Below are 12396 nucleotides of genomic sequence, written 5' to 3'. Positions count from 1 at the left end.
TTAAAACACTTTTCAAGCTCATAACCACAGCAGCATTCCTAGAACAACACCTCCCATCAGTTCAATCCCCATCTACATCAAGTCATGTATTTCCTGTCGAGTAGAACATTTTGTTCTCTGCAGCACTGCTTCTTTATCTCCTTGAAGAGCAGAAGGACAAAGACTGGTCTATATGTATTATGAATCTAGCCATGTTGGTTCAAAGTGTTGTCTATGACCTGCGGCAATGCTCAAACAGAGAGCTAAATTTATACCTCATTTCCATGTAAGCCGTCTTACTTATAAAACACTGTATTGTGGACATTTACAAGCATAGGCCTATTGTGCAGATGTTATGTAGTAAATATGTGGACAACTTATTTGCATGCTTTTGTTAACCTTTACCACAGAGTCTATGGGCCTCTCTTGTACTAAAAACAGCTGTTTTTTGGACTACGATCATTTTTTTTATTTGGCCGTGTAAATGCTCGCGTGCAGAATGAAGTAAATGTTTTGGAAACTTTCCTGACACATCGTAACTAAAAATACAAGTGCATTTTATTCAAGTTTACAAATATAAACAAACATTGAGCCGCCTCAAGTCTCACATCAAAAGCTCAGGAAATACATTTCAGTGTGAAAAAATGCCTCAAAGCCGGTTTGTCACTATATAAACAAAGACAGCAGTGAGGACAGTGTTTCAGTTGGGCTGCCATACTGCAGTCATAGATTGGTCCTTTAAGTGGGCCGTTATTTTCCACTCAGGCCAGATAAGTGGGTCCTGACCCCTTCTCTGTGTGGATTAGCCACTGCTGCCATCACTCCCATTACTATTATCAGGACCAGACAATCTGGCCCGCCACCAGTGTCCAGGAAACCAAGATTCTTTTGCCATGCTATAGCTTGATTACTCAAAGGAACATGTGCACCGGTATCAGATACAGTCACATAACCCAACAATAAAGTCGTTTATCATCTCCTCAACTGTTCCTCGATACTTACCCCAAATTGCTTCCAGTCCTGTCACTACATAAAGCAAGCTGGGAGCAAAATGGGACATTGTCTTGGACCACTGTAGCCCGACACATGTTATGTGTTGTACGTGCCCATTCCTATTAACTTGATGCCCCGAGAAAAAAAAAGAAATACTCTGCAAGCTGCAAGGATGTTTGCCATACTGAAGAGAATGTGGCCAAAATCTGAGCAGTAAAAAACAAGCAAGCTGACAAACTGTATAGTTGTCTTAACTTGTATTTTACACGATAAAAACAAGACTTTGGAGTGCAGAATACTGATGTGCGCATACCAAGTAACTGAGCAACACAGCCGACTGCAAAAAAGACTAACTTGCTTGCTTGCTTCTTCTTTTCATCGTGTCTTCATGGATTGAAATTAAGATCTCTAATACAGCTTCTCTTCTGTACACAGCACATTTACTCAAGTGCAGCCCTTGAGGGAATAGTTCAGATTTTTCAAAGTGGTGTTGGATGAGGTCCTACAGTAAATAGTGGTCGGCACGCCCCCAATTTTGAGAAGCAGGTAGGTGACCGGCGCAGAATCTAAGAAAAGTGTTGCTATTTAAGCCACTTAAAAGAAAAAAGAAAAAATCAATATTAATTAAGTGTACGCTATATTTAGATTCTTTTAGCTAGCTGTTCCCCCCTGTTTATAATCTTTATGCTAAGCTTACAAACGGCAGTTTATATTCACTGTACAGAAATGAGAGTGTATTGATCTTCTCATCTTAATTCTTGGCAACAAAATGAAACTACCAAACTTAATTTAAAGTAGTGAAAATAAGACTTTCCTCAACCTGCTACAACAGTAAAATACTACTTACACGATAATATGTCCGTCCCGTCAACAGCAAAATAGGAAGAAATGTGAAAATTCAGGCAGAAGGCATGGTCTTGAAGAGATGACGGAGAATGATTACGTTTTTATTAGTCTGCTGGTATCTTTAAGTCTGAATTAATGTTGGACTTCTATTTGTAAAAATGTTTACAGGTTCTGGACACTTCTTTAACCCCTTGCTGCTTTACAAATGATCAGCAAGACAGAATTAAGGTTTCCAACAAGCGGCTTCTTCTGGTGATAAAACAATGAAGCAAACATGGATGTACCAAAAACCACAGTACATCCGCATACAGCCACATGTTAAAATACACAACTTGAGACCCAAAACAGAAATTGAGTGCCTGGCCAGGACTCAAACTTAGAAAAATACGTCACGAATGTACACGATAGACAGTGTGGCAATCATCAGGTCACATACAACCCAGCACACAGCATCTGAACTGAACAGACCAGCGTTACTTTGGGAAAGACTGGAGATGATTTCCCTATTCATGACAACTGTAGGGGCATGACTCTCTATTTCACTCAAATTCTAAATTATATTGAGGCTTAAGGTTCTCCATAATTAAGGGCTGGCTGCTTTGACTGACAAGTGGGCGCCATCACAGGTGAGGAGCATGTTTGCGCCAGGGACGGCAAAGATACCAAACCACCCCACTTTGAAATTTATTTGGGCTTTTCCGAAATCTATGGCTAATTTCACGGAGGCTACATCCATATTGTATACATAGCTATGGTTTCAAATCACCATTGTCAACAGTAAATAAAGTGCATAATTAATGATTTTATTATTGGATAATAAATCATAACCAATAAGAAATAAGTCTTATAATGTATAGAAAGTGTTCTGGTTGTGAAATTTCATGCATATAATTTGGGGGTTGATATTGTCTGCCAGCATATTGTGGTTGTCTTTTTAGCACCTGTTAGGGTTGAAAAAAAAGAAAGTCACACACAGTTGTGAAGTTTTTGAGGATTTACAAAAGTACTTAAAGTTAGTATGTTATTATTAAATGGGTAGTGTTAGTAGTATTGTGTATCTCTTGTATCTTGATGTCCGTTGCACCGAGTTTATGTAAAAATACTCAAATGTCTGCATACAGTATATTCTGCCAGCAGGGCCAGGATGTTTTCTCCAAGTTTATGTGACAGCTGATTGTGTAGTTTCCTTTCATGTTCTCCCCCTCTGTGGCATCTTTCTTTGTTAAGTTTGCTGAGAGTGTCTTTGAACCACAGGCATTTTCTCCCAGCGGTGTTCATGAGCCCTGCCAGATCCATCATCATCCCATCCCTCTGTCTGTCCCTCTATAGCTCCTATACTGTCTGTAAACTCACACACTCAAAAATATATACACATGTAGACAGTCCCCTGTTGTGCTTACTTTCTCCACTCCACCATCAATCCTGTCACTGCGTTCATAGCATCTCTGAAAAATGCCACTTAGCTTCATATTACAAACAGGTGCAGGTGGTACGCACACTAAGTAATATATATGCACTCACACATACATGCATGCATGCTTTATGGGATGTGATTTTTTTATGTTGTTAATTTTCTGCATCAAATCATTTTATGTGTTTTTCTAAGACATCAACACAACAATTTTGTTTTAGTGCCAGCATGATCTGGCAGGGCTCAACCCATACAGACAGACAAACACTCTTGTCTGTCTCTCTCTGTATGTGTGTGTGTGTGTGTGTGTGTGTGTGTGTGTGTGTGTGTGTGTGTGTGTGCGCGCGTGCGTGCGTGCGTGCGTGCGTGTGTGTGTGTGTGTGTGTGTGTGTGTGTGTGTGTGTGTGTGTGTGTGTGTGTGTGTGTGTGTGTGTGTGTGTGTGTGTGTGTGTTGTATGGGGGTGTCTGTTTAAGAATGTCCACCGACAAAGGAAAGCCGCCCCATACTTTCTGTTTGAAAATGATCACAGCTCTTTGCAGTGTGGATTAGGAAGGTGGCAGATTAGAGTCTGCTACTAAATCACCATGGCAAAACCTTGCTTCCAGCTGACACCAGACTATTCACATCCCTCCAACCACACTATCTCCTGCCGTCAGTCACATTGCAGCACATGGGTGCCAACGTAATGCTTCTTCCTTACATCTGAAAGGGTTAAATATCCTGATCATTGTGATGGTAGAGAATATCTGCATTGTGTTCTACTTGTTAGGTTAATAGTTTGACATTTTGGAAAATACGCTTATTCCCTTTCTTGAGAATCACATGAGAACATTGATACCACCGTCATATTTGTCTACCAACTATTGCCAGCATCCACCTAGCATAGCTTTGCAATACTCCAACATGTATTTGCGCCCAACCCATTCGCATCCCAGCTCTTTACATACAGACACTTGGTCAGCACCCCTAGGTGTCACTTTTCAGTTTGTTGAGCAGCTTCAGTGTCCTGTTTTATACACATGGGACATAACTACTTGGTTAGGGTTAGGAAAGGGTTGTGGTTGGGGTTAAAATAAGTAGGATTGGAGGGTGAAAATCCTGTGTGTGTTTAACCAATCAACTACCCTGACCTCAAGGAGAAGTTGCTTGAAGCGTCTAAAATTGACGCAAATGGTTTTAAAGTTGAAAGCCTGTTTGCCCTTTTAATGACAAGGGTGTATTGTGTCAAAACAGCTGACCTGGCTCTGTCCGAAATCAAAATCCTAACTCCAGAGGTGCTTGACAGATTTTGTTACTTCAGGACAGAGCCAGGCTAGCTTTTGCCCCTTTATGAATCTAACTTCTTGTTTAGCATGGGAGTGATATAAAAGCTTCTCATTTAACTCTCAGAAAAAAAGTGTATTTCTCAAAAGTATTGCTTTAAGGGTTAAAACTAGAGCTTAAATTCTGTATAGTTATTTCACCGGATTGTTTCTCAGGTAATAGAACAAAAAAACACTATATATTATAGTTTACGGTGAGAGAGTCGATAACACTGCTTGAACTAAGTTTGAATTTGATTAGGTATCGTGGCCTAGCCTACTATCTGCTGATAAATCCATTGCACCTGTTATCCCATTTCCATATGCCTCACACAACTCAGTTTACAGTAGTTTCCTGTAAACATATTGCTCTTGTTAAAATAATGTGATTGTAATTGTGCTTGTGATTCTGCAGTGACTTCGGAGAAAACTCTGAATTGCCGCCAATTATTGCTTTTCTCAACTCTCAAGTAGTTTGGCTGCTATCAGTGTGCATGCTATCACATGCATCAAACCACACACACCACAATCTATGAAGAAAAGACAGTCAGGCTTATGGGAGGAGGCTAGCATACAAAGAACAATGTCAGAGAAGAAGCAGGAGTTGCCATGCTCTTGTCTTGTGTGATGTTGCATTCATCCTAACTAGTCCTGCAAGGAAGTGCACTGTTGCCCTGCGTGTAAGCAGGGGGAGTGTCTGTTTGCACAGGTCTCTGTCAGTTAACACTAATCTGCCTGATCTCCACCTCAAAGTCACTCACTTCTCCACATGCAAATAAACATATTCAGTCCTCTTTCAAACCAAAGCAACTATCAAACACTTGTTTGATCAGTAGAGGGCCTGCGAGGCAGTTCATTATGCATTTGAAAAAAGTGCCCCGCCCCCGCCTTGCAGGGAGAAAACTCATTGTTGCCAGGTTTTTATGTAATTACTCTCACCTTCAGCTGTGGCTGAGAACAACTGCTTCCACAGCAGACTGAGGTGTGTGTGTTTCTGTTGCATGTTACTGCAGATTGGGCATATATACTGTACTCTTTTATTGCCCCAGATTCTTTGCTATAGAGATCAATTCAGAACATGAAGCCCACCCACATCTCCTTCAACCAAAATCCTCACAACTCTGGATTTATGTACCAGAAGAACTTGAGGGATGAAAGGGTGCTTTCATTGCATTCTCTGATAACACTTCACTGGTCTGTGAAACTTGCAGCTCTCTCTGTAAAGTTTTTTTCCCTTCAATAACCCTCTTACTCTAAGTTACTTCTTCAGCAGGAACACAAAGCTGTTTCATTTGTGATGATGCACCAACTATTTTTCTTCTCTGTTGCAGCAAAAGGAGGCAGAACTCTCCAAAAGGCGACAGATTCACATATAGAGCCGCTGTCTAATAAGAGACACAAGTGCCAAGGATCAGTATGTGTCTGGAGCATTAGGAGCATACATGTTGGAAGAATCTCACCCGCCCTCGAGCACCAGCCAAATTCCATTGTGTGTATATACGTGTGTGCATCATGTATGACATTGAGAGGCTAAGCGCTGCTTTCCAAACAGACAGGTCTGAACTAGTAAACAGGTGCTGCTGGAGCAGCTGAGGATGAGGACATGGGGCGTCTCCAAAGCCTGATCAAAGAAAAGCTGCCTCGGCCGCCAGTCATCCCAGCAACTTGATTTATGTCACTGTGTCAAAGAACTTTATGACTGCTCGCAAAAGTAAAGGTACATACGTTCCTTCACCGCCTCATACAATAAAATGGCAGAGAAAAGAAGGTGTAGTTTTGTTATTGATACAAGAGAATAGTTTTAAGGTTTGGTCTGGTGATGATGCTTCCTCGCTGCTTCCCTCAGCCTTCACCCTCTGTCCTCAACATGCAGAGGAGGCGTAATTGTTCTGTCATTTCGACTTTATGCTCGTAATATTGCTCGGTTCCACAAAGACACTTAACATCAGCTCAATTACAGAGTGTGAAAAGCTGAAAATCCTGCCTTTTTGGCGAACCAGTCAGATTAAATTAAATCAAGCAGTTATCAAAGGTTTGGTGCTGTTTCAACAGCACTGATCACAAGCAGAAGCTCCTTTTTGTCAACAGCAACGTAAGCCAATGCAGACACTGCTATGTCCTGAGTGGCACAGCAAAAGGAATGAGAGACAGGAAGTGGATGAATGCAGGGTGACGGCATTCGTCTTGGTGGAGTTTGGGAAATATGTGGGTGAGATTCATCCGCCTTAGTCATATGGTTGTGACGGGAATCCCCGCTTTGTCAAATAAAACCTGTCATCACAAGGGACATATAATGATCAGCAACACCAGAGGAAAGATGTTTCACTGCTGAGAGAACCTGTGATCTGGTGTTATAAGATCTATACTTTTAAAGGCCTAAATACAGCAATACATACAGTTCAGTCTGATTTTTTTTTTTTGTTACTTTCTCGCCAGCGATACTTTGCCCTTGCTCTGAGCAGAATTTTTTTTCCTTTGAAGACAGGAGAAGAAGAGAAGAGAAGCTTGCATGGCTGAAGAAGCCCTGGAGGGGGGTGGTAACTGTCATTTATATTTACAGCCTTCCCAGACACCTCGGGGGCTGTTATCCAGGTGGCCTCTGTTGAAGCTCTCAGAAGCACTCACACCTTTTTCGCAACTCAGAGTATCAATAGACACTGGCTGACTTTGATTCAGCCACATAGAGGTTGTGAGTCATGTGCTTTTGACTGTTAAAACGGGTTAGGTTGACGCTGGAACTTGAATGCCCTCCGGGATAAAGCATTACTACACTTCTGAAACTTTATTAAACCGGAGAGGACTCTCTACCATAGCTTTTAAACTTTCAAAAAAGATTTGAAAGCGAGGCAGACAAAGGTGGAAAAGGTCTCCAAAATGACTTTTTACGACTTATAAATCGCATAACTTCATGCTTATTTAGCTTACTCATCTATTATTATTCATGCATAATGTATATCTGTCTTGACATATTCTTGTACATTTAGGGAGTACTTGAAGTATCCATGTTTTCCTGTTGCTCTGCAGCACTGTCAAGAAAAAAACAATTGCTGTTGCTTAGAGTCAAGACTAGACTTGTGTCTCTCAGAGCATGTACCTTAATATTGTTGACAGTGTAAGGATCGTTTAACACCAAACATCTCAGGGTACCACACAGCCTATTCAGTTTGCTCATGCTTTGGAAAGCCACTTAAATCAATATGTAACTACTTCAAATCCAGGCCAGATGTGTCTTTAGAAATGTCACTATGCCTTACTGATAAGAAGAGAAGAGATGACAGATACTCTGTATTTTTGGTTTGCAGTGATCCTCTTTTCAAAGTCAAAGCCTTCAAACGGTCTAATCCTGTCCTGAATGAGAGCTGGATTATTGTATAACCCCTTCATTGATACGCACCGACACATGCAACACAGCGAGAGAGAGAGAGGGGGACTAAAATGAAGTTGTATATCCACTTCAGCTGAGATGAAAAACTATACAAAGGGTTATATATTAGCATCGAGCATAAAGGCAGTGAGGGACATATGTAACTAATTAACAGTCTATCAAAACCCTGGACACCTTGACTAAAAAAATAAACACAACTGTGAAGATGTTGATTTGTCCTTTGGATGACACCACCACTTTTACTTTTCATCTTCATGAATAATGGCTGAACAGGAGTAAGACTGCACACTGTTTCAAAGTGACATCTCATCAAATAGGATTTTTATTCTCATGTTTTGTTCTTATTCTACTGACGCTAAGTAATTAAAGCCACCACAGCAAATGTGTGCATGAGATTTTACATGTGATTTTATACTCACTCACTAAATATTAAACTATATGCCTAAGTGGCTTTGTTGCCTGAATATAAACAGCAAATGAAAGGCCATGAACAATTCTTTTACTTTATTAATGTCCCATTGTTTCCTATGAACATTTGAAAACAAGAAATGCTATTATTTATGTTTCCTGTATGTGTTAATGTACCAAGCTCGCTTACATTCTTCATGTAAAAGTGCATTTTGTCCATATTTAAATATATACAGTGCACATACAGCGTTTATAAGCCGATCTGAACTAGTTAGAAAATGTATCAATTATTAGCATAGTAAAGATGTCTCTTTGTCTTTTGGTCATGTAAACAGTACAACCTCTGTCAATTATATTTAAAGCTATTCCAAATACTAAACTTATCGTTAAAAACCAGCTCTGACATACCATCACATTCACAAATAAGCCTGAATGATTATGATGAATTAAATTCCTGCTACAGACTGAACTGCCTACAGTAGCGAGAAGCACAAGTGCTGCAATAATAATAATGCCAAAAAACAACACAAGCTTTATGGGGCTGTGTGAGAATGGACACCCACATCAGTAGAGGGAATAACAACACAGGTGCGACACACAATTGCGACTTTACAAACAACATTTAAAACTAGAACGTTTTATTAAATTTTCTATAAAATCTGAAGTTTTTAGAAATATATACAAATGTTCCCTTGTGCTATAAAACAGCAAGAAAAAAAATATGGAAAAACTCATCTGCGTGTACAAATAACTTTTCAATAAGGAGTGCTGGGTTAATTTATGGCATGGATTTGCCTCACAATGGGCAGTTTGGAAGGTCTTTCAACAGCTGCTCTCACTCCAGTTCAAACATATATGACACTGCCTCGATTTCCATTAAAAAGCCTCCAAACACAAAACTCATCTCTCTGACCATTTGCCTCCATTGTCTGTGGGGTCCTTTCATTGTCTGTAATCAGTCACTAACAGTACAAGTGTCTTTTTTTTTGCCTGTAAGGAAAACATCTATTGCACATTATTCAAGTGACCCCATGGCACATCCAAATGGTTTATTCCACTCTTTTTGTCCTGGGAACAATAAAATGTAATTCTCTCAAGCAAGTTCCTCAGTAGAATAAGTGAATCCAGGAGTAGCAGATTTTTTTCTCTCAAACAAAGGCAGCTCTTGTTGCATGAGATGGCTCAAGACACATAAAAACACACGTTGCATTATCTTCAACGCAGTTTGCATAAATAAAACATGAACCGTGATTCTTTTGATGGCACTCTGATTACAAAGTCTCATTTAGGTAAGGGCTTTACAAGTATTTTTGGGTTTATACAAAGAGAGCCAGCTCATACACATGTTGGAGGGGGCCGTGTAGGCTCATACTTAGTACTGTGCCCTTTGAGAGATGGGTGAGGCTTGATGTAAGGCCTGCTGCTGGTAAACACACTTGCAGCCTTCCTCCTTGTCCTCTTCTTTAGCTTCCTGCTAAACACATTCTGCCATGACTGCAGTGTCTTTGAGGTCCAGATCCACATACCGCTAGTGATGCCCACCACCAGCAGCATGAAGATCTTCACCATGAAGATCTCGACAGCCGGGACGGAAGTCTTCATGACGCACTCGTCCGAATCCGGCCCGTTGCTGTCCACACACTTCTGCTCCGCTGCCACGATGCGCCAGTAGTCCATGTTGAGCCTCTCATAGAAATAACAGGCGATGACGCAGGTAGCCGGGACGGTGTAGAGCACGGAGAAGACCCCGATGCGAACCATCAACTTCTCAAGCTTGTCAGTGTTCTCTCCCTCCGTTTTCATTATCTTACGAATGTGGAAGAGGGCCACAAAGCCAGACAGCAGGAACGAAGTGCCAATAATAAGGTAGCAGGAGAGAGGAATAAGCACAAAGCCTGTGAGAGCTTTGACGTCCATGCTGCCCACGTAGCAGACGCCCGTCAGCTCGTCCCCCGCCACCTTCCTCATCACCAGGATCATGATGGTCTTCACAGCCGGGATGGCCCACGCGGCCAGGTGGAAGTAGCTGCTGTTGGCCTCGATGGCTTCATGACCCCACTTCTTCCCTGCAGCTAGGAACCATGTGAGGGTCAGGATAACCCACCAGAGGGAGCTGGCCATGCCAAAATAGTATAAGATGAGAAACACAATGGTGCAGCCGGTGCTCTCCAGACCTTCCTGGATAACATACTGGACCCCATTGTCTCTGTCACAGGCTATTCTGTCAGCTCCCACAAAAAGCCTGATGAGGTAGCCCACAGAGTAAACACAGTAGGACATAGAGAGGAAGATGATCGGCCTCTCTGGGTATTTGAATCGCTGCGGGTCTATGAGGAAAGTGAGCACAGTGAAGGCGCTGGAGACAAAGCAGAGGATGGACCAGATGGCTATCCACACCAGAGAGAACTGCTTGTCTCCCTGACTCCAGTATACGTCCACTTTGGGGTAGCATTTGGGGGCACAGGACTCACTTTTCTCTACAAAGTGGAACTTGCCTGGATTGCTGCATGTCTGCTTGCTGCTGCTGTCCTTAAGGTGAATGTCCTGGCCGCTCAGAGGCCGCTGTGGCCTGAAATCTGGGGGCTGGGTGTGGGAGACTTTGGGAGGTTCATCTGAGCCGTTGTTGGGCGCCTCCATGCAGAGGTTGTTTGGATCGTTTTTGGTTGGCAGCCGAGAGCAATCCAGAAAGTCAGGCCAGGGGAACTTAAATTGTTCCAAGATGGGTGAGCATTTCAGCTTGACCTGCTCACACATAACTCTGCATGCTGGGATGGGGTTGGACACCTGCTCAGTGCACATGGGTGCATACAGGGAACACAGAAAAAATTTGAGATGGCTGTGGCATCCAAACTGTATCAGCGTCGCAAACTCCTGCAGCTTTATCGCTGCCTCTTTTTGGTCATCATGGCCCATAAGGTTTGGCATGCGTGTCATATTGTATCCAATGTCTTTACACAGGGGGATGTTGATGTGTTGACATCTCCCCTCTCCTGACCAGTCGTGGTCTATTGAGCTAATGGCTGAACCCCCACCGCTCCACAGGACCAGTAGCACATAGATGAGGCTCAGTTTAATAGCCGAACACATTCTCCCTCTCTTGATTTGAAGAAGACAAAAAAATAGGCCAAATGTTCACTACTACCACAACACACAAGTTTCTGTCATTAAAAAGTCAGGACTGAAAGCTGGCCTGTGTTTGTGTATCTGATCAATGTGTCGGAAAAAAAAAACTTACAGAACTATCTGCTACAAGGGCATCGATTCCTCATTTTAAGGTTTTCAGAGTTTAATAAAAACATAAATTCCGCAGTGGTCCGAAAAGGTTGAATCGCTGCAAGTCGCGTGCGCTCAGGTCCATGCTCTCCAGCGCTCAGTTTGCAGCTGAAGTGTTGGAGCTACTTGTTCTTGTTCTTGTTCTTGCAACGTGCACGCACTTTGAGTGAAAAAGGACGTGTTCCGATTTGTTTTCTCCTTGTTTCCAAGACACTCAGTCATCCGTCCTCGCGTTTCATGTCACTTTTCCGATCTGTCTGTGCAGCAGTGCGTTTTCACTCCGTGTGCGGTAACTTGGGAAAAACAACAAAAATCATCTTCCTCCAGTCCTTTACGCGGCAGTGATAGCTGCTCACAGAGCACCAGAAACAATGAACCAGTCCGCAAAACAAGTCCAAATAGATATCCTCGGCGATTGTAATAATTGTGTCCCAGAAATGCAGGATTATGCTCCTCCTGTGAGCAGGCAGTTGATGCGTTTGGTGGCAGCGCACGTCTGAGCTGGTCGGAGCCTCCGTCCCGGTCTAACCTGCCAAAAGATCCGCCTTCAAAGACAGCTACTTTGCATAAGAAAGATGACACTGACACGCGGATTATTTTGAAATCGTGCGGAACAGCTTGTTCATTACAGCAGTTTCAAAGGCTCGCCCCAAACTTCCTTCTCTCTGTTTGTTTGTGCTCAAACACAAACTTCGACTACAACAGGACAGAGACATTTTTTTATTTATGAGAATGTTGCGCAACATGGCTCACAGGCGCACCGGTCCAGAGGCGCACCAACAGCAGAGCTTTGATTACA

The 12396-nt window shown here is 42.3% G+C and overlaps 1 protein-coding gene across 1 annotated transcript; it reads right to left on the bottom strand.

Moving 5' to 3' along the window:
* Positions 1–8945: 8945 nt before the first annotated feature.
* Positions 8946–12092, bottom strand: fzd10 (frizzled class receptor 10). The gene has a single exon (XM_083911839.1). It carries the CDS (start codon positions 11409–11411, stop codon positions 9660–9662), a length of 1752 nt encoding a protein of 583 aa, XP_083767965.1. The 5' UTR covers positions 11412–12092; the 3' UTR covers positions 8946–9659.
* Between the last annotated feature and the right edge of the window lie 304 nt (positions 12093–12396).

This window comes from Echiichthys vipera, assembly GCF_963691815.1.
Source record: "Echiichthys vipera genome assembly, chromosome: 4".
NCBI classification, from domain to species: Eukaryota; Metazoa; Chordata; class Actinopteri; order Perciformes; family Trachinidae; genus Echiichthys; species Echiichthys vipera.
This window is presented reverse-complemented; position numbering and strand designations above follow the sequence as displayed.